Source organism: Nelusetta ayraudi, unplaced genomic scaffold (genome assembly GCF_046127955.1).
Source record: "Nelusetta ayraudi isolate G7.1 ecotype Tasmania unplaced genomic scaffold, CSIRO-AGI_Nayr_v1 ptg000011l, whole genome shotgun sequence".
NCBI lineage: Eukaryota > Metazoa > Chordata > Actinopteri > Tetraodontiformes > Monacanthidae > Nelusetta > Nelusetta ayraudi.
Genome location: NW_027466061.1, coordinates 17,415,367 through 17,436,805, shown reverse-complemented (window position 1 = coordinate 17,436,805; position 21,439 = coordinate 17,415,367). Strand labels below are relative to the sequence as shown.

The 21,439-nt window shown below is 43.6% G+C and overlaps 3 protein-coding genes across 6 annotated transcripts in view; 2 read left to right on the top strand and 1 right to left on the bottom strand.

Moving 5' to 3' along the window:
- LOC142885255 (voltage-dependent R-type calcium channel subunit alpha-1E-like) overlaps window positions 1-11,392 on the top strand; it is a 40,216-nt gene extending 28,824 nt beyond the window's left edge. Inside the window, exons 26-45 of one of the 4 annotated variants that reach the window (XM_076021531.1) lie at window positions 235-372; window positions 496-697; window positions 785-949; window positions 1,214-1,324; window positions 1,425-1,505; window positions 1,790-1,909; window positions 2,035-2,100; window positions 2,359-2,450; window positions 2,543-2,717; window positions 2,800-2,927; window positions 3,279-3,375; window positions 3,611-3,716; window positions 4,630-4,737; window positions 4,824-4,924; window positions 5,095-5,201; window positions 5,292-5,391; window positions 6,944-7,048; window positions 7,439-7,571; window positions 7,759-7,922; window positions 8,825-11,392. In XM_076021531.1, the coding sequence (XP_075877646.1) occupies window positions 235-372; window positions 496-697; window positions 785-949; window positions 1,214-1,324; window positions 1,425-1,505; window positions 1,790-1,909; window positions 2,035-2,100; window positions 2,359-2,450; window positions 2,543-2,717; window positions 2,800-2,927; window positions 3,279-3,375; window positions 3,611-3,716; window positions 4,630-4,737; window positions 4,824-4,924; window positions 5,095-5,201; window positions 5,292-5,391; window positions 6,944-7,048; window positions 7,439-7,571; window positions 7,759-7,922; window positions 8,825-9,349 (2,824 nt within the window). In that variant the 3' untranslated portion in view covers window positions 9,350-11,392. Of the gene's footprint in view, window positions 1-234; window positions 373-495; window positions 698-784; window positions 950-1,213; window positions 1,325-1,424; window positions 1,506-1,789; window positions 1,910-2,034; window positions 2,101-2,358; window positions 2,451-2,542; window positions 2,718-2,799; window positions 2,928-3,278; window positions 3,376-3,610; window positions 3,717-4,629; window positions 4,738-4,823; window positions 4,925-5,094; window positions 5,202-5,291; window positions 5,392-6,943; window positions 7,049-7,435; window positions 7,572-7,758; window positions 7,923-8,824 lie in introns of all 4 variants that reach the window. The other 3 variants (XM_076021530.1, XM_076021534.1, XM_076021533.1) reach the window with 3 other exon arrangements.
- A 372-nt stretch (window positions 11,393-11,764) lies between these two features.
- On the top strand, window positions 11,765-13,999 carry LOC142885254 (RING finger protein 11-like). The gene is made up of 3 exons (XM_076021529.1): window positions 11,765-12,409; window positions 12,794-12,963; window positions 13,699-13,999. Exons 1-3 carry the CDS (start codon window positions 12,287-12,289, stop codon window positions 13,868-13,870), a joined length of 465 nt encoding a protein of 154 aa, XP_075877644.1. The 5' UTR covers window positions 11,765-12,286; the 3' UTR covers window positions 13,871-13,999.
- Window positions 14,000-17,430: 3,431 nt separating this feature from the next.
- rpe65a (retinoid isomerohydrolase RPE65 a) lies at window positions 17,431-21,439 on the bottom strand. Its single transcript, XM_076019742.1, has 14 exons — window positions 20,982-21,439; window positions 20,564-20,646; window positions 20,316-20,466; window positions 19,964-20,071; window positions 19,662-19,803; window positions 19,385-19,532; window positions 19,138-19,219; window positions 18,910-19,042; window positions 18,640-18,779; window positions 18,428-18,557; window positions 18,213-18,327; window positions 18,007-18,101; window positions 17,798-17,909; window positions 17,431-17,714 (listed from the first exon to the last, which is right to left on the bottom strand). Exons 1-14 carry the CDS (start codon window positions 20,990-20,992, stop codon window positions 17,569-17,571), a joined length of 1,596 nt encoding a protein of 531 aa, XP_075875857.1. The 5' UTR covers window positions 20,993-21,439; the 3' UTR covers window positions 17,431-17,568.

The following is a 21,439-nucleotide window of genomic DNA, read 5'->3' as shown; positions in this document are numbered from 1 at the left end:
CCATCCATCCAACCACTTCGGCTGCACTCATATTTCTTGTTTTATGTTCTATAAGAGTTTGTGAAGTTTGCTTTTTTTATTGAATATAGCAAATGTCTGACCAACAATTCACAGTTAAAGGTCAAAGGTCATTGACTAAGGTTTTCCAGTCAACAGTCGCTGCGCTCCCCTAGTTTTGACTCTAAATTCATTAGGGTGCAATCGACAGACGATTGATTGGTGCCATTGTCACAGGGGCTTCTACATCGACTACACCAGAGACAAGAAGGAGGTGAAGAGGAGAGAGTGGAGAAGACATGAATTCCACTACGACAACGTCTGCTGGGCCCTATTGACTCTCTTCACCGTTTCCACGGGCGAGGGATGGCCACAGTGAGTCAATTTCTCAACTTGCAACATTTTCCAATTTAGTCTTCAAAAATATAAAAAGTCGAAATAAAAAAAAAATACGACTCAACCCGCTGTTCCAACTCCTTCCCATCTCTTCCCTGCCAGGGTCCTTCAGCACTCCACCGACGTCACGGAGGAAAACATGGGGCCGAGTCGAGGGAACCGGATGGAGATGTCGGTCTTCTACGTGGTCTACTTTGTGGTTTTCCCGTTCTTCTTCGTCAACATCTTCGTGGCTCTGATCATCATCACCTTCCAGGAGCAGGGCGACAAGATGATCCACGAGTGCAGTCTGGAGAAAAATGAGGTAAGCGGCGGCGGCGGCGGGCGAGCTAGCGAGAGAAACGGCGCTTCTCATCAAGTCTTGTGTGTGTGACTTTCCTCCTCCGACTAGAGAGCCTGCATTGACTTCACCATCAGCGCCAAGCCCATGACCCGCTACATGCCCCAGAACAGGCAGACCTTCCAGTACAAGCTGTGGCATTTCGTGGCCTCGCCCTCTTTTGAGTACACAGTGCTTGTCATGATCGCGCTCAACACAGTGGTCCTCATGATGAAGGTAAAAGGGGCGAGGTTAAAGTCGTTCACTTCCGAATGAAGTTGTTTTAGCGTTCTCACAGTAAACTGCCTTTAGCGTCTCATTTGAAGTAATGGTGTTGGTGAGTACCTGCATAGCCAGAAATAAAATAATCAATGACGTGATAACAAGCAGGTTAATGGACCTTCAATGGGCATTCAAAGAATTTTCTTTCAGAAACATTTTGTTCTAATTGTAAATATATGGTCAAATGGTGAAGCTCAGTGCAGCCCTCTCCCCTGTCAGTACCACTCTGCCCCGACAGCCTACGACACCGTCCTCAAACATCTCAACACAGCCTTCACCGTCCTCTTCTCCCTGGAGTGCATACTCAAGATCATGGCCTTTGGTTTGGTGGTGAGTATCACAGCGAAGGCAGAATAAAGCAGTTAAATGTCTGAGCCAGGTTGATTAAAATTACATGCATGTTAACGTGTTGTTGTTTTTTTTGCCACAGAACTACTTTCGAGATACTTGGAATATTTTTGACTTCATCACAGTTCTTGGCAGCATCACTGAGATAATTGTGGATTTGCAGGTGAGCAGTTGCAGACACACTGATACACCTTGGCGATGCCTTGATCTACTAACAAAAGACAACAGCAACATCAACCTAAGACACAAATCACAGGCTTCCAAGAATTTTTCTCTCCAAGTTTCCCCGGGTGCAACGCTCCCTGCCTCCCAGATGCAACCAAAGTCGCCTTGAGACGATTTTCGCCATCTGTGTTTCACATCTTGTCTGTCCCTGTTTCTCTCCACCGCCCCCACCCTCCCTCTACTCCTCCCCCACCCCCCCACTCTCTGGCTCGGCTGTCCCAGTCGGTGAACACCATCAACATGAGCTTCCTGAAGCTTTTCCGAGCGGCTCGCTTGATCAAGCTGCTGAGGCAGGGCTACACCATCCGTATCCTGCTGTGGACCTTCGTACAATCTTTCAAGGTGCTCTTCTCTCTCCAGCCGCTCTGAAATTCTCACGCAAGCATGCAGAGAACTTGTCCGGACGGACGCAGAAATCATTTTGACAGCTTCTAATCAGTGGCGGTTGCTTCTCTCCCCTCCAACAGGCTCTTCCTTACGTCTGTCTCCTCATCGCGATGCTTTTCTTCATATACGCCATCATTGGCATGCAGGTACTTTTCCATTAAAGAATCACAATTGACATGATGGAGCTACGTTGAGGTCTAATGTAAATGGCTTTTAGGGATAATTGTTTGAAATGTGTTACTCTTCTAAGCTTGTTTGAACCGCTGATATTCTCTGGTATTGGTATGAAATGGCCACTTTCCACTTTCACTTAAATTTCATGATGATTTTTCACCAACGATGATGGCCAGATGGTTAAAACAAACCAGTGCTTTCACTCTATTTCGCCTCCCTTATATCTGCAGGTGTTTGGAAACATCAAGCTGAACGACGAGAGCCACATTAATCAACACAACAATTTTAAGACCTTTTTCAACGCCCTCATGCTGCTCTTCAGGTAGGTTTGACCAGGAATACATTGCCCTCTTTGTTCTGTGGATATTTTTAGTGTCATGTCAGCAACAAGCATTCATGTCCAACCTCTTCCAGGAGCGCCACGGGGGAGTCCTGGCAGGAGATTATGCTCTCGTGTCTGTCAGGTCAGGAATGTGAGCCAGATCCCTCCATTGCCCCTCTCACCATGTCTCCAGACCATGAAGGAGGCTGTGGCACCGACTTTGCCTACTGCTACTTTGTCTCCTTCATCTTCTTCAGCTCCTTCCTGGTCAGGGCGAGAACAAGCTATTGGCATGTGAACATGTTTGTGAACCGTCTTTTTATCTGCTGCTATCTTTCTCTTTGAACAGATGCTTAATCTGTTTGTGGCCGTGATCATGGATAACTTTGAGTACCTGACTCGGGACTCATCCATCCTGGGTCCACATCACTTGGACGAGTTTGTTCGCATATGGGGGGAATATGATCGTCTTGCATGGTGAGATTTTGTTTTTGTTTTGTTTTTTCTGTTTTTGTTGCCGCTCCTGATCAACGTTCACTTTCTGTCTTCGGCCAGCAGGGGGCTCTAAAGGCCAGAAAATGTGGCTACAAATTTTTCACAGCATTGACCTGTCCAGTTTAACACTACCAGATGAATTTCAAATGTGTCTCTGTGACATGGTCATCTTTTATTGTCGGAATACAATTTCAGAAAACAAATCACACAGCACAGTTTGAATAGAAACGTGTCTTTCTTGGTTATGAATGTTTGCTTTCCCTAACCTGCCCCCTTCCTCTGCTTTTTTCCTCCTCTCTTCCTTCATGTGCTAAACCTCTCTGGTGTCTGAAGTGGTCGCATCCACTACACTGCCATGTATGAGACGTTAACTCACATGTCTCCACCACTGGGCCTGGGCAAGAAATGTCCAGCTAAGATCGCCTATAAGGTTACTGGATATATATTCACTTTAGTAATATTGAACCTATAATATAGCAAATAGTCTGACAAGTAAGATTAATGAGAACTAAGTGGATAAGATAGGTGGAGCAAAGTTAAGAGACCCAACTTGTCATGATTCACTAGTTTGACCCAGAACATCTGTTAAACTGTAACAATAAATTGTTGTCAAAATCTGTGAAAGTGTTGTTACATGAATAACGAACACGCTCATCTTCTCTCAGAGGTTGGTGCTGATGAACATGCCTGTGGATGAAGACATGACCGTCCACTTCACTTCAACTCTAATGTCGCTTATCCGCACAGCTCTGGACATTAAGATAGCTCGAGGTCAGCGTTGTGTAAAGTGGATTCTTGGGCTGAAACTGACCATCCAACCGTCAGCATGTCCATCCGTCTGTCCATCCATCTGTCAGACTCCATATTTAGGCCGTGTCCATGTGTAAATGTACCTAACGCTGACAGATTTGTGAAATAATCTTGTCCACGTCCAACCACGTACGCAGGCTGTCATGTAATGTCAAGTATGTGGCCAATCAGAATCCTGACGAAAAGTGAAAAGCGCTCAACAACATTGACATATCTGGGGGCTGACAATTAAGTTGAGTTTCTTTAGAATGTTACTATTGAATATGAAGTGAAAAAAAGAAGAAGGAAAATACCTCCTGATGTCTTGCTTTATCTATACAGTGGCAGAATAGAGTGCATCTTGGCACGTTCAAACTAATGTTGCTTGGGTTATGTCTGCCATTTGTTTGGCTGCTGACTGAGGACAGTAAAAGTCACACAAATCAAAGATGATACTTAGGGGACAATTTGAATACATGCAAAGAATAAAGCAGTTTTCACTTTGCCCTGGATGAAGAAAGCTCAGTTCTACTGCCCTAATTACTTTGCATGTGGACTGAAGGGTGAAATACAGAGAAAAGGCTATTTAAAAATAAATACCCATGTACATGTGGACATAGCCTTCGTTGAGTAATCTCTGTGTCTCTACTTGGGGATTTTATTAAGCTCCTCCACAGGAATTCCGGGGCTCCTCCACTCCACTTGGCATATTAAAGCCTTGGAAGTGCTGCTACTCATCCCACCTGTTTTCCATTCTGTTGCACATAAGCCCGCAGCATGCTGAATATCATACTTCAATCATAAAACAATGATGAATTATGTCATCCCATTAGCTTGAGAGGTATCAACATATGTCTCACTGGTCAGGGTAGCTGAATATGTGTATTTGTCACAGGCGGGGAAGACCGCATTGGTCTGGATAGTGAACTGCAGAAAGAAATCAGCATCATCTGGCCTTATCTGCCCCAGAAGACCTTGGACCTCCTGGTACCAATCAACAAAGGTCTGAGTCTAGCTGTACTGGATATGAAAAAAACAATTCACGGCAAACACAAACATCTCCTGAGGTATGTCATGTGGCCCTCACAGATACCGACATGACAGTTGGCAAGATCTACGCCTCCATGATGATCATGGATTACTTCAAACAGAACAAAGCTAAGAAGCTCCGTCAGCAGCTTGAAGCACAGGTTGGCCCCTCGTCCTGTTCTTCAGTGGAATCCACACTGTGTGTTACAGGTTATATTTAACAGGAAACGGATGCAGATGCATTTTTACCTACAACATCAACTTTGTCCTCGCAGTCAACAGCCTGTCGACCTTTTCCTGACGTTTGTGTTATTGTTGTGTCTCCCATCAGAAGAGCAGCTTAATGTTCAAACGTCTGGATGCCTCCACACTTCCTGAGGACATTCTGTCTGAGACACAGACTCTTCCAATGATGGCCCACAGCGCCGGTTCGGCCCTGTGAGTCTTTGCACTGCTGCAGATATGTTTGCTGTGTTTGCTCTTTCAGTCACCCCTGTTTATTTACTTGTTCTCCCTGCCCTTATATAGAACCAGAGGAGGTTTTGTGGCTTTGAGTCCCATCTCACCTCAGGAACTATTTTTGCAGCCCATAAGCTCTGACATCGAAGCAAGTCAGCCAGAGAATCCGGTAAGAGAGGACCACCACCACTATCATTATCAGCTCTTACCACAGTGATCTGTTGCCCTTTTCTTGGACTGACACAACCTATGCAAACATTGTTTATTATTATCTTCAGCTTATTTTTAGCTTCAGGGGTGACATTTGTGCTCTTATCCTGACGTGTATATTTGACCTTCAAGAGAGCAACATGCATCAGTAATTGTCCAGTGAATCACTATGGTCATGATAGGCGTCCTGCGTCACCCTGATCTTGACCTTGCCAGGGGGAAGCAGTTATCAAAATATAATGTCATAGACACGCTGTGGGTGAGTGAACAGTTAAAAATATTTTTAAGGTCCCATGTTATCCCGATCCAAAAGTCTTCATTTTTCATTCTGTTCTCCATTAGGAACTTTGCACAATTCATCTCAAGAAAACATGCATTTAGATTTGTTACCTCAATTTTAAGTTCCTAGCCAATACTTTGTTGGATCCTCCACATAAAAACAGAAATGATGGTGGAAGCTAGCTGGAAGTGTCAGTGCACTTTGTGACATCACAAGTAGTGTTTTGGGTAAAATGTGGAAAAGGCTAGTTAAATAAAGGATGGACCATAGACACATAACACTGCCTGAAAACAAGTTATTTTGCATAATAACTGTGGCTTTAGATGTGTGCGTGTCCTTTGTGCGCCCTCTAATGGACATGTTGATCTCATTAATTATTTTTGAGCTAATTTGAACTTTTTGTAATGTCACTCATTCCCAGACACAGCTTATATGAATGTGATTATTAAAATGACATTTTTTTTGTCCATTAATGTGTGTTGCCCTTTGGATCTTGCGGCACTGTCACCACCTGGGCTTGGAACCGCTGTCTTCACCCGCACTCTTTTCAGTCATGGCAGACTTTTCTCTGAGCGTCTAATCCACAACTAGAATGAAACCTGCCTGTTTTTGTGGATGATGTCCCTCAGTGCCTGCAGAGCACGGAATTGCTGCTGTCTGTGCTCCTGTCTTTTAGTCCAGTGGAGGTTAATCTAGCAAAAAAATGAATGATAGACTGTCAAGCTGTTGATGTTTTTGTTGCATCTCTTCTCTGTCTGGTATTTCTGGTACACGTTGCCTGTTAGATGATGACCCTAAAACTTTTTCTCCCCGAGTGCCAACATATTAGTGTTTGTTTTTGCAGAGGAATGTGATCGGCTCCTAGATAGATGTCGTCTGGCTCTGTTTGCAAAGCTCTTCAGACCTGAATGTGCATGTGCCTGAAGTGTTCCTCCGAGCTAAAGGTTCCATCTTTCACTGTGAATTGTTTTGTATCTTGTCCTCTCTTGCTCTTCTCCTCAACTCAAAGATCATACTGTATCTCCTCCCTGGAGTGGGTTTTTAACGTGCTGGGCTTCTGAGCGGATGTTGGTGGTAGTAGTGATGACTTTGACTGATGACGTGGCCCGCCTTCCTCTCTGGAAGGCGTGGTGGCAGTCCTGGCGAGGATAAGCCTGACTGCTGCTCTGTCTCTTCTTGCCCTCCTCTCTTGTGTGTTTTTTGTTGTTGTTGTTTTTTTGTACTCACCTAGGTGGGCGAGTGCAGTTTGGGGATTGAGGCCCCTCTGGAGGTTTCGCTAGGGAGGGGCCTGTGTGTGCGGGCCTCCTCAATGCCCCGTCTGGCTGTAGAGTCGCAGGTACACCCATCTTCACGGCGCAGCCTCTACGCTGCGTCCTCAGGACGTCAGTGGTTGCATGGGCTCTGATGCTTGTTTCCTACATGCACGAGATGCTGAGAAATAACAATCTGAAGTGACATGGCCTGTCTTTTACCCTTCTGGATTCCGTGTAAGGCTCGGGATTGTTAAAACTCGGGATTCTGGGAATGCTGACGGATGCTTACCTTCTTATACTAATCCTTTGTATTTCCAGAGGACATGAAATTCAATTCTATGAGAAGCTGTGCTGGTGTTTTTACACTGACTAAAGCATGATATTGCTTTTCTCCCTTTATGTCTCTGCAACAGTCCACTTTTTCTAAATTATTGGACCTCTTCTTTGTTTGTCTGTGTGCACACAACAAGCAGACAGAGGTTTCAGGGGGCTCCATGAAGCGGTCAGTCTCCACCGTGGCAGATCAGCGGTCCAATGGCCTCTGGCAGGAGGAGAAAAGCCCTGAGCGAGTCTATCGCCCTCGTCACAAAAGCTACAAGGCTGCTGGTCAGTTCAACATCAGTCATGTTGTTGTTGTTGTTGTTGTTGTTTTCCTTTAGCAGCATTGAAAACATGGTGCAGCATTGTCAAAAATACAGGGAGGCTCTGTATTTGTGAATGCTGCAACTCTAAATATGGCTTCACATTCTTTTGATTTCACTTGACGTTGCCTGTCTGATATATTTCTTTCTAGTGTCTCGCTCAGAGAAGTGGCAGCAGGGTGACAGGGAGCGTGGTCGATCTAAGGAGCGTTGTCACCTGCTCTCTCCAGATGAGTCTCGTTGTAATTCCGAAGAAAGAAGCTTGCAGCCGTCACGGTCCTCTAGTGCAGAGAGGACACACCCTCAAGATAAACAGGTAGGCCAGGATAACAAATTAATGTAGGCACTTGGCCGCGTGGGAGCGACTTCAGATATTCAAAAGGGATTTTGATAGAAATTGAAAATTATGTTTATTTTCCTTTTGAATTCCATTGACTGACTGCTACATCATTTCAAACTAGAGTCTGTGCAATAAAAACAACACTGGTCTGAAGCTGGCAGTCATACAAATATCAACGTCAGTCAGCCTTTTCCAAGGGGAAGCAGGCAGGCCGGGGATGTGATAAAAAGTGGGAATGCTACATATAGCATGCATGTAAATAAAGGTGGCAACAGCGGGGATGCTGCCATGTGGGTGGTTACACAAGAGCAGGACAACATGGTTTTTCTAAAACTAGGACAAGGACATGTAGTATACCTATGTGTTCTAACAATTATATATGTTTCTGTTTGTTTTGTTTGGCCCACTTCTCAAAAAGTTTCTGTGCTCAGTGCTGAAACAAACTGGATCTGAAATAAAAGCTGCAATCCAACCCTTTGTTGGATATCACAAAGGGAGTCAATGCATGCCCCCAAACTAATCTCCCAGCAAACTCAACTCATATTAAAGAAACCAGATTAACTTTGAGAGACATATATAAAGGGACCTAAACATTTTTGAATCAAATCCAAAACATTCCATTTGGGGTGTCGGAATAGGTGAAACCATCTTTCTGGAAAACTGATAGGAGGTAATTAGAGTTTCTATTTTGGCTGATGCCCAAACTGAGGTCATTAAGGAGGAGGAAATTATGGCAGAGGCTCTCATGACAGCTACCGAAATGCTGGAATGTCTAATTCGCACAAGCTTAAATCACCAAGCATGTGAAGCCAGTGAAAGACGCTCTGTCCTGGGCATCATTGCTCATTCTGATCTCTGTCTTGACTTCCTGTCTCCAGGGCAACAGCTCAGACAGCCCGGTGCCTTCCACCTCAGAGTCCAGCACCCCCAGCGGCCGACGGCCGTCCTCACAGACCCCGACTCGCTCTCGGCCTCACATCTCCTACTCGCCGCTCGTGTGCCGCACGCAGCCCTCTGTCGAGGGGGACGAAGACGAACAAGGCAGCCCGCAGGAAACGAGACGGGCTAAGCCGACCAGGAAGAACCAGGAGGCCATTGTAAGTGAAAGGGCGAGCGACGTCATCGAGCAGTCATCCCCACCGAGGCGCTACCCCTCAGAGCCGTTCCTGGCCTCCCTGGACGATGACCACAGCCCGGACCCCTCCGGACCCATGGAGACGTTGACCTTTGAGGCGGCCGTGGCCTGCAGCCTGGGACGCGCCAACACCATCAGCTCTGCGCGCCCGCGTTTGCGAACTGGCTGGCAGGTCCCCAACGGACATTTCCGGAAGCGTCTGGCACAGACGGTGTCGGTCGCGGGGGGCGATCCTCTGAGCGACACGGAGGAGGACGACAGGTGCTAGTGGTAGGGGGAGGAGACATGAGGAGATCCTGCTGAGGAATGACAGGACGCCGCACCGAGGCAACTCTCTTTTCAAAAGTACTTTGAGGTCCTGAGACCTCGGGAAGTTTGGTTAAAAAAAAAAAAGATGTGAACCAAAAATCAAAAGAACAATAATTTCTGAAACTGCAGTTGCCAGTTGACACGGGACACTGAAAACAAATAAGGTCTATTTCCTGACTCGTACTTGAGGATAGAGAGTAATGATCCATGTCAAATATTTGAGGGATTCAGAAAACAAACAAACTGATCAAATTATGTCACTTGTGTTGGTAGGTACTTTCTTTTCTAAGGATGTTTTGGAATGATTTAGTGTTGCTCTTAACCGTATTCATCTGTGGGGTGTGTGAATATGTAACTACATTTTCTTATACATTGTTCTGTAAATACATTGTGATCACCATGCCATTGCTACTGAGTAGACCAGATCAACACTAAAAGCCATCACCGAACGGCAATCATGTTCTTACCCTGACAATGTGGATACTAATAAGTTACAAAGATGCTGGATTTTTTTCTTTTTTTACCGTATGAATGATTGTGCAAGGGGAAAAATGCTCATTTTTCCCTGTGGACTTTTTCTTATTAGATATAAGTTGTGAGGTATGAATACAGTAGAATAGAATAACTTTAAAAAGAAAAGATGCTTACTTGTTATTTCACCCTGCGTTGTTGCTAAATCATGCCTCTGACAAACATAAGACCTTTTAATATTTCATTGTTCATCCTACAAGCAGGATTATCCTCTGATTCAGACCCTTTAATTTTTTTCAAAGATTTGCCATTTGATATTGAGAAGTCTTGTAGTACAAGTTTATTTCCACCTGAACGGGGGTGGGGGGAAAATTAACCGTTTTTAAACTTTTCTTCCTTGTGAATGTTTTGACCGTTGCAGAGGATGATTGTAGGAACACTATAGACACGCCATGATGCATCTGCTTCATAAAAAAAACATGCTCTATAACTTAACTAACTAATAATGTACAGGGAAATGATTATGCTTGTAATATTTAGAGGAATTCAACACGATGAGCTTTAAAGGTTTAGGAAACTTTGGAAATGTTCATTTTTAGGTCTGTGCTTTGGTTTTATTTGCCTGGAGGAAGGCTATTTCTGTGAAACTCACTTAACCAAAAACATGGAGATTTGTATCATAAGTTCCTGGAATGCAAATACTTTGTGGGTTTTTATGTGTACAGTACCTGTATATACAAATAAAGGTGTTCTAAAGTTACCCTGTTATAGGATGTCTCCTCTCTATATATAAAACATTTTTTTTTTTTAAATGCTACCACAAATTAAATTCTCTATAAATGATACTGGCAATGTTATTAGGCGCACATTACAAAGGCACATATCTGTGATGCATATATCCCATACGACCACCCCCCAAATGTGTTGTATTGGTTTGAAACCTGGTGTCTGTGCACGCCACACGGCACAATGGACGCATTGCAATGTTCATGGAATCATCTTTGAGACATAGCACACTTACCATATGGAAGTAGCCATCAGAAGAAAGTATACTGGTCAGCAAGCATACACAACTGCCTACCAGTAAGGCAACAGCAATGCAATGATTCTCAGCTGGTAGTGAGGCTTCCCAAAGTGGTAAGAAAAAAAATAATTCACACCATTACATCGCTACCAGTACTCATCTGTACTATGTCCTTGAAAAAAATTGTAATGTATTTTCCCTGTAACAAAGTTTTCTAAACAGTATAACGAGTACTGAACAAGAGGTCCAAGAAGTTTTTTTTTTTTTTTTTCTTGACCTGTATTATTAATTGATTCCAAGCTTGCTTCAAATTAACAGTGTCCCACATGGGTATGGAGATTTCTTTTTTTATATATACGCAAAGTGAGATAGCTGCAACAGGCCTGCTAGTGTCCTTGGAATCCACAAGCATATAAAATATGTATTGAGTTAGTTTTATTTAAACAATTTAGACCTAAGCTTGTTTTTGCTTAGTGTGCTGAGCTATGTCTCAGAATTTTACAGAAATAAAAATACCTTATTGACCTTTCCTAAATGTGCATCTTCTTCTTGGAAAAGAAAAGAAACAGCAGCGTGAATTACGACCAGAAAAGGCCAGAAGTACTGTCAGGAAGAAGACAGGTCCTCAGTTTGTTTTTTGTTTTTTTGGATTACATAACTCTGTTTATTTTCAATGGAGATAAAATTAATTAGTAAAATGAATTAAAAGACAGGAGCAATAATATTTGCCCATAACGTATGATTTGAATACACATGTTTAATCTCACACATTTTGTGATGTTTATATTCCACAATTGAATGGGTGGGACTTTGAGTGTGCGTCCGTGTACGTAAAAGGAATGAACGAATCGCAGCAATGTATTTTAGCCCTACGTCATATCCAACGGACCGATAGCATGTCCTCCGCTGGAAGGAAAGCCCTAGCAAGGAAGCGAACTGCTCAATAATCTTCGCCGAGATAAAAGACAGAAATGTCGCTGCCGTCCATCAGTCTGGCCGGTCATTATCAAAGCCTATCTTGCTGATAAAGTTCATACATTCTAGATTCGGTTCTTGTGACAAAGGAATGAGCGATACTTGCCGAACAAGTCGCCCAGCTGGCTAGCGAAAAAGTAACTAGCTAGGCTGCTAGTTGTGGCTAGCGGGGTAGTTCTTTGTTTTGTTTTTCAGGTGGAGGTCTGCGCGAAGGCTGAATACAGGAAATAACACTCGCTTCAGAGTTTATGTTGGACTTTTATGGTGATGTACTCAGCATTTTTCGCCGTGGTTTGCTGAACGATTAGCAATTACAAAAAAACAAAACAATTTGTGGTGTATTTAAAAGGCAGCAGTCACTAGCCACCCTAGAGCAACTTTAGCAACAAACGTCTGCTTCTGACGTCGGCCAGGAGACACGGAAATATGGGCAACTGTCTCAAGTCGCCGACGTCGGACGACATTTCTTTGCTCCATGAATCCCAGTCGGACAGGGCGAGCTTCGGTGACGGGACAGACCCGGACCTGGAGCCTCCTCCGCCCTACCAGGTAAGAGACAGTAAACAACAACTTCCAGTGTTGGTTTTAGGCAAATGCTTGTCGGCTCACTCAGCGCGCACATTATTTGCTTTTATACGTCAAGAACACTTTTTATTTATTTATTTATTTTAAGTATTATTATTATTGAGAAGTGCGCTTCTGCCTCCTTAAGAAGACTGCCTCAGGTCCAGTCCTGTCAACAGTGTAGTTGAGTAAACAAAGGGTTTACGAGTCACTCCCACTAAATTGGCCTGTCGCGGATGTCTAGACGAGACAGTTGCCCTGTTTTCATAAGCTTGACCGGTGGTGAGCGCACCTCGTCATCCGATTTTGTGGGGCAGATGCTTTATTATTTTATTTTATCAACGTTTCGCTTGGTTTTTGTCCTACCAGGAGCAGGCTCACATGCCCATGTACCACCCCACACCCAGCCAGGCCCGTCTGGCCACCCAGCTGACGGAGGAGGAACAGATCCGCATAGCTCAGCGCATCGGCCTCATCCAGCACCTCCCCAAGGGTGTTTATGACGGAGGAAAAGACGACTCTGAGAAGAAGATACGAGAGTGAGCTGCTTCCTATTCTGTACTCCTGTAGGCTCGCTGCTTGCTTGGTTGTTTCAACAAAGTAATAGCTAATTTTGCACTTCAGGTCAGTTGCTGTCAGGTCAGTGACTGTGACAGCGGCCATTTCGAGTGATTATGCGCAATTATGTGCATAACGGTGCGCAATAACTTAAAACTTTATTGCAGTTTACATGTGTTTAAAAATAACTTTTTACAACTATTTTTTGCATTTAGTGTTTGATGATTGTAAATATGTGATGCAAACCAGGTATTGGATGATTTTTATTTTTATTTCTTTTACCATGTCAGATTTCAAGGATTTATGGAGCATTCTATAATATAATGTGCCTCCAGCACAGGCATATGATAAATATTATGTCGTCAAAATGTAAAGACCTTTAAATGATCCAAACAATAACTGTGAGTCGACGCAGTTGGAAGAAATAGCGAACTGTTTTAACAACGTTCAACCAAAACATATTTGCCTAATTTCATAGAAAAGATGTTAAAGTCTCAAATGTTACTGTGAGACTTTGCGGGAAACTATTCCTAAATCTTTAAAAGAAAAAAAAAAAAAATATGACAGAGGAAAGGAAATTACTTACAAATGATTGCAATAGTATACAGTTTCGTGTGTGTGTGTGTGTGTGTGTGTGTGTGTGTGTGTGTGTGTGTGTGTGTGTGTGTGTGTGTGTGTGTGTAATAGTTGTAATGCATTTTTTGACTTGTCCTCAGGTGCGTGATCTGCATGCTGGACTTTGTATACGGAGACCCCATCCGATTCCTGCCATGTATGCACATCTACCACATGGACTGTATAGACGACTGGCTGATGAGATCTTTCACCTGCCCCTCCTGCATGGAGCCTGTGGATGCTGCCCTGCTTTCTACCTATGAGACCAACTGATAGGTCCCTCGCCCCCGAAACCTTAGTTTGACTCCTTCAGCCCCCACACACACACACACACACACACACACACGCACATACACGATGCAACTGCCCTCCGCTAAAGTGCGCTCCCTTTTTGCACTTGGGGGCGGGGGGGAATCCAAATTTACTCAACTACTGTTGCCTCCCCATTCTGAACAAATTAGTCTTACAGAACAGATGCGCAAACTATTTCCAGACATCTGTGTGTGATTGTTTGTCATGCTGAAGCAGCGTTCTGTGTTGGTGCTGACAGCGAGCACACGGGATGTGTGTGAACTGTGGGCCCTATTCTATGAACATGCATTTACACTTGAGCTGGCCTCAGTGATGCTTTCCCTCATCTGACCCTAGATTACCTTCATTGTCAGTCAGTCACCCCTGGACAGTTAGGGTTAAAGGATTATTGACCAAAATGAAATGAATTGTTGCTCAGAAAAAAAAGAATACGTTTTCTGTTGCAGCAACAAGCGTACACATTCATTTTCTAATCATACTGTCATGTCAAAACAAGCCAGTAATGCACAGCTGCTGTGGAGAACCAATTTGATCACAAGTTTTTCCACACAAAGAATACAATACACCTGTAAGAGAACGCCCCTAAGTTGGAAAAGGACACAAAGTAAACCCAAAGGAAATCAAGTTTCCATCATGTTTGTCCACTCTGAGTGAGGAAATCGTAGAAGTAACGAGGAGAGAAAGAAGCTGTATGATGTGAATGTTGTATCTAATAGTGCAAAGTAGCTGGCAGCCAATGTAAAGGGCTCATTTGTGCATGGGCAGGATCAGTCTGACAGAAATTCTCAACTGCTTGCACACACATTTTCATCTGATCCAGAGAATTGCACTTTACCTATAGTTCAGTATCTAAACAATATATTAATATATGTACCTTAAAACCTTGCACTATCAATACGTCATTCCTTTGTTTCCTGAGATGCAGAAGTTATATAGCTGAAAGGAAAAAAATCAAAGCTGTCAGCAGTCACTTGTCCCGAAGCCTGAAAATGTCTTTCATGAAATCTGTGACTTGGAAGTGTGTTTGTCCGCTTCGTTTCACTTGTGTCTATGTTTTTGTATGTAAGTGGTGGGACAGAGGTTGGCTACAGGTAAATAGAAAAGTTTGACATTTTTTTTTAAATCTGTACTTCTTTAAAAGAGCTACATACAAAATCTAGCATAGTAGACTTTGTGGAAAACAATAGAATGCAAAGAATCACACGCTTTGTGTGTGTTTTGTTGTTGACGCACATTAATCTTGGTGTATATGAACCTCCTCTTCCTCTTCGCTTTCACAGCAGTTGACCTCCCAAATGGCTGTGAATCACCGCTGCTCAATGCTAACAATAATATAACTGAAATTTACTAGGGGGAAAAATACTTTAGAGAACAACTTGCATCATTTAATATTGTTCGCAAAAGAAAGTGGATGGTCCCGTTATTGTCCTCTTGCTTCAGTGCTCGCTGGACAGGAGGCCACTGAGGATTGGCAAGTCACCTGTTTGTTTCAGTGTACACGCAGTGCACAGCTCACAACACTGAGCAAACATGCTTTTGTATATAGCACTTTTAACTTTTTGTCCAGAGATCATTGAGCAAGTTGACATTGAGAAGTGTTGACCTTGGACCCAAAAACAAATGAAACGCCCAAATAAGTGAGAGCAGGATCACAGCAATTCTCTCATGATGAATTACAAATTGTAGTTTTGTTGTGCCTGCACAACTGTGACCAGACTGTTTACATCTGTTCCATCCCCATGCTGTATGCAGTATGTAGAGACTGATAAAGATCATGATCACATGGTGCAGAGACAACATTTTTTTTAATCTTTAGACGGAAAACTCATGACCCTGCTGCTAATTTTGCTAAGCTAACTGCTTCCTTTGGCCATCTTCGCAGTTGGTTCATGGACCACAGTTTCACTCTTTTCTATGGGTAGATCAGTCACTCAAGTCTTTTCTCAAAGATGTTGAACTGTTAATTTCCAATAGCAAAAAAAATAATCAGGTTTCCCCTGAATCCATTTCATTTTTATTTCTCCCTGCGCTGTTCTCTGTTTTTCTGTTTGATATATTATTTTTGTTGCTGTATATTCTCCCACCGTTGTTACAATTATCCTTTACTGTTTGGTTTTGCTGCATTGTTTGGTGTTAGTGAAACTGCTTATTATGTTACCTGAGTTTTCTCTGTTACATCAGCATTTGTTAAGTAGTGTGTATTGGCTGTGTATTAAGTTTGTAACTTGGATAAGCCTGGCTGTGCGAACCTCTGTCCCTGTGGGATTGAAGTGTGAGAGACTTATTTTATGGTGTGATTGTTACAACTGAAATATCAAGATTTCATTGAGCTTTTCCTCAGCTTAAGTTTCTTCTGGAAAAATTAATATTTTCTGTAATATTGTTCTACTTATTTCTTTTCGGAAGGCTGTTACGCCATCATGTAAAAAAAAAAATAAACACACAAAATTATGTGTTTTTATGAAGTAAATCGAGAGCAAACACAAATACATTTTGCTTGCGTCAGCCAGACACGGTGAAGTGGATTTGGGACCCTCTAATTAAAAAAACCGTGGCATTGCAAAATATTCCTTTGAGCCCTTGGTGAACGTTATCCTCAAACCTGGCATCCAAGCGGGGAACGTGATGGAACAATAAGGGTTCTCTGTGACTGATGTGGCAAGAGAGGTGAAGCCTTATTAGCAGTGTAGATGCTTTCTTTCCTCTGCTTGCATCAGCCAAGAAGGAAACATGTGAGACAAACAAATGTTTCGATTTGTAGCGCACAACTGACGAAATCCTATGTCCAAAAGTGAAGCATAAGTCCTCCCCCAGGAAGAGTCTTACAAACTGTATTGTGATAATAACAGGCAGAACAGAAAATAAAGCACATCATAATAGGTATTTTTTAAAAAGTCTTATCTATCTCTTAGAAGAACATGTTTCTAAAACCCAATGCCTATACAACATTTAAAAAAAAAGCTGTTAAGCATAATTGAAACTCAAACGTAATCAGGATTTAAATATATTTGTGCAGAAAATCTGATTAAAGCGTCAAGCTGCGCGTTGTGCCATTGTGCACAAAGGTATCTATCGTGCTGACAAAGAACAGTCACAACTTGCCCTTTGTTACTGTTGCCTTATTTAATCAGCTTTTGCACTGGCTGCGAGGCCTGAATGGCTTCTCTTCTGGAATCGGATTCAGCACAACACAACAAGGCCATGCATGCATGCATGCAAGCAAAGTAAACTCGTCAGAAGGCAACTATAATAAGATTGAAGTGGGAGCAAATCTCTGCAAACATGTCAGGAATTTCACTCGAAGGCTTTATTGTCTGCTCTCTGATGTTTTGAGAATGTTTTGCCAAGGGAGATCAGAGCAGAGGGCAAGCAGCGGTCATCAACCTTTAGTTGCAGGGTTTTGTTTTGTTTTTTATCATAAAATGTGAATGTGAGTGTTGAAAAAGAGCCCTGCCAACACATAACAAATGTCACAACAACTTTTTTTTTTACAGTTTGCAGATTTTATTTTTCCTTCTCGAAATGTATCAAACAATCCACTCCACGTTACACTTTTGAGTGGTGATTTATTCTGCTCTAACAAAACCACACGCACGCCCGCACGCGCTCCTTGCTGACCCTGTTCTGCAACGCCAGCGTGACATCTTGGGAAAAGGACGTCAAGGTTTGTACATCCCGTGGAAGGTGACCGGAATGGTGCACTCCACCTCCGCCCTGGCGACCTCGGTCAGGTCCTTGGCGTTGAGGATGAGGAGGTATCCTGGCCTCTGGGAGCCAGGAGCCACCACGATGGTCAGCAGGACTCCTGGGGACGCATCATCAACATCATTCACGGTCAGTGCAGGTGTTGGACAGAAAGGCTGCTGTTTGTGTGCTGCTGTTAAGTACCGTCGTCCTCGTCGACCCCATCAGGCGTCTGGACAAACAGAGGCTCGGAGGGGTACGAGTCTGGTTCCTGCCATACCCAGGTCTCCTTGGTTTTCACATTTAGCTTGCAGATCTTATAGATGAGGAAATAAGAAAGGAAAAAGTCAACGTTCTGAAAATGTTTGCCTCGCGAATTGTGTGTAATTTGAATTTAAATACACTTCATTTACCCTGTCTGGTATGAAATGATTGAGCCCCAGGCCGTAGGCGTACGTGTAATTCTTTCCTGCGAACTTCTCATAGTTGATCTGAGGGAACTCAAACGCTGCAAACAAAAACATGAAAGTAGTAAAATAATGTGCACGTTCTTCATGGATGTGTTGCCGCATACTCTGGGCCTCCATGATCCTCCTGATCAGTTGCGTTGCGTTTTCACCTTGTCTAGGCCCAGAGAACAGCACCTCAGGCTCCAGCCAGATCGTCCCGTCAGCGTGCATCACCGCGGTGGCCGTGGTGTACGGCAGACTCACGAGATTCTTCCCCTGCTCCTCCTGAATGCGGCCCGCGGCCAGACAGACACATCATCGTGAGACTTGGCGCAGCGCCCGCATTGACCCGTGCGCCGCCTGACTCATGGAGCGCGTCACTTGCCTTGTGGATGTCCAGCGGAATGACGTATCTGCGAACCTCCGGTTGAGGCGCCATCATTGCCGCCTTCTTCACCTCCTCCCAGTTGGCTCTTAGGTTGGCCAGCCACAGGTAGTTGTAAACAAACTCGAAACTGCACGCACAAACACACGCGCATGCAAACATCAGAGGACAATGTCAGCAGGAAGTCCAAGGACACCTGGTGAGTCGTTTACCCTTTCCATGCGCACAGGTCCACCACGATGAAGCCCTGGTCCTCGTATGTGTTGATGTGGTGAAACATGCCAATGGCAGCACCTTTGAACTTATGGTCAATGTACTCTCCCGGGTCTTTCCTGGCAATGTAAAACAGGGTCTGTCGGACACAGAAATAGAATTTAAAAATAAATAAAAATAGAGAGAAGAGAATTATATTTTGAAAACAAGACAAGATAACATTTCTGGACCAAAAGTAGGTAGATATATAAAGTTAACAGCATCCTTACGCCTTGGCTCTCGTTGGACTCAAAACAATCCATATAGTTGGAGCCCCGGATGCTCCAGGCACTCAGGAACTTCAGCAGGTTGATCTTCACGGGGGTCTCGACAAATACAAAGTAGTTTTCTGACATGCCGAAGCTAGAATTGATAAAAGTAGCAGAACATGACTGTTGGATTCTCAGCTCGGTGAGTGTTTACAGGCAGCCTGCGCAGACTGTGTTCTCTACACACACCTGTGCACGTAGGAGGGCTTGAACCTCTCGGCACTGGGGAACTGCACCACCACCTTGGACTTCTCAATGGGGTCAGATTTATCTGTACAAAGAGGTAAAAGTTGTAAAGAAAGCAATCAAGAAGGTTGCTGCTGGGATTGCTTTTGCCAGAGTGTGCTAATTATTAGAGAATGAAAACACAGTGTGTGTGTGTGTGTGTGTGTGTGTGTGTGTGTGTGTGTGTGTGTGTGTGCCAGTGATCCAAAACCTTTCTGCGTGGGTGGAATCTTGACGATGTTGTAGGCCAGTGTTGCTCCTTTCCCCATGCAGTTTCCAATGTTATAAACTGTCCCATCCCTCTCAATGTGTGGATGGGCTGTCACCCCATTGATGTTGATATAGTTGCACATGTCAACCTGGAAAGAAATGAAACACATTTTTCCTGTGCTGGAAAATAAGGAGGCGCTCAGGACTTGGAGAAAGTCCAATTTGTGTTTTGTTCCATTTTTCAAACAGTAAATCCTGGTGTGTTAGCGCCAATCTACCTTCTTCAGTGTCTCCAGGGTGTCGGTATTCACTTTTGTGATGTAGTTGGTTTCTGTGACAGCATAAAAATCCTCACCAACAGGGTAAACATTCACCAGGCAGTTGTCTGTCACCTCAACACCCTTGAAGTAAGAGAAGAACCTAGAAGCAAGAAAAGATTTTCACTTCTTCATTTCATCTCTCACTCGGTAAATATCTTATCATAACCATAAGGACAGCATTAATGAACTTTTACAATGATTTTGTCTTAATGTCTTACTGCTGTAAGCATAAGTAAAATGTGATTTTTCTTGGCACCCACCTGGAGAAAATGTTTTTGCAGGGATCGGGGTATGCGAACGTGCCAAACTCAGTGATCACCACACGCTTCTCCGTTATTGCTCTCACGTAGGCATCCGTTCTCACAAACCTACAATGAGTAAAAAAAAAATGCTGTTAAAAACACAGTTTCATCCACCCAAAAGGCTACTCAGTGAATTCACGTATTAAAATGGGAAGAAAAAAAATCAAAATTCAATTCAATCAAACCTCAGGCTATTGCTTAGCATTAGTAAAAGAAGGTGCAGATTCTTCACTCATCAACTTTGTTTGAAAGTCAACTTTCTCAGAGAGCTCAAATGGGAAAATGGTGAAAACAAGCAGGTCTGACTTACTTTCGGTAGTACGTGACCTGGCCATTCTTGAAGTCAAACTTGTGCATGAGGGCCTGGCCATCAAAGAGGTGATAGAAAGGCTCATCTCCGACTTCAAACAGTCCAGGGCCCAAACGAAGTAGACTCCCCCTCAGGAAGGAAGGGATCCTGCCTGTGAGGGCATACAGAACGTATTCAAGCCAGAGTCATCCTGTCCTATATGCCTGATCACTGCCTGGTGTCTCTTTCTCTTAGAAAAGCAAACAAACCTGTGACTGTTGCTGGAAGTGGCTCCGCCAGCTCCTCGCATGTCTCAAAGATCTTCTTGTAGCCGGCAGCAGGGTGTTCAAATCTGTCGGCAGAGAGAAAAGAAATATCAATCATCATAGCATCCAAAAATATACATACTTTTGTATTCGTTCAGCAAAATTAGTCTCACTTTCTTAATTAATGTGTCTGGGCAACTGAAATTGTAGACTTGACCTAAAAGACCTTTTAAATCCCTCAGGAGTTTAAGCTGCTGGGACAATGACCCACTAAGCCAGGGAGTAAAAGTTGCAGGATCAGGAGAAAATGCACGCTTACTTTGTCCTCTGCATTAAATAAATTAGCTCTCAAGTCTTCTGTCCACAAACAGTTAAGTTCAAATATCATATTTGGTGAAGCTGTGATTCATCAGAAACTCACCGGCTGACCATGTTTCCCTCCTGTTGTGGTAACGCGCAAAGCAAACTGTCAAGAAAACCTCTGGTCACTCCTCCAGTGGAAGTCGCCCGTCCCCTCACTAGATTCAGGGTATTTATTCGTCTGGCCCCGTCACTGCAATCTGCGCTGAAAACCTTTCTCCTGACCAATCATGACACACCGGGAACAAGAATCCCATTGTGCCAATATCCCTAGCTGGATGACTCAATGGCCTGCCCTCTGAAACCGGATTTATTGAAGAAAATATTTCTTGCACCAAAATTGCATATGTTGCAATCGTGCATGTGATTTTTCCCTCCAACTATATCTGCAAAGAGTTTGCGCCCTAAGACATTCTGTATTTATGTTGAGTCATACCAAGCATGCGATATTTTGCAATGTGGAGAGCAAAGACAGAAGGAAGACTTACATACAAAGTAGGTATAATATAGAGTTATTTT

Excerpts from the sequence above, each read along its gene's own strand:
- LOC142885254 (XM_076021529.1), top strand. The coding sequence starts at position 12,287 with ATGGGCAACTGTCTCAAGTCGCCGACGTCGGACGACATTTCTTTGCTC. Across the intron at positions 12,410-12,793 it reads AGCCTCCTCCGCCCTACCAG|GAGCAGGCTCACATGCCCAT; the intron begins GTAAGAGACAGT and ends TTGTCCTACCAG. Across the intron at positions 12,964-13,698 it reads TCTGAGAAGAAGATACGAGA|GTGCGTGATCTGCATGCTGG; the intron begins GTGAGCTGCTTC and ends ACTTGTCCTCAG.
- rpe65a (XM_076019742.1), bottom strand. Across the intron at positions 18,558-18,639 it reads GACCTGTGCGCATGGAAAGG|TTTCGAGTTTGTTTACAACT; the intron begins GTAAACGACTCA and ends TTGTGCGTGCAG. Across the intron at positions 18,102-18,212 it reads GTTCTCTGGGCCTAGACAAG|CGTTTGAGTTCCCTCAGATC; the intron begins GTGAAAACGCAA and ends TTTTGTTTGCAG.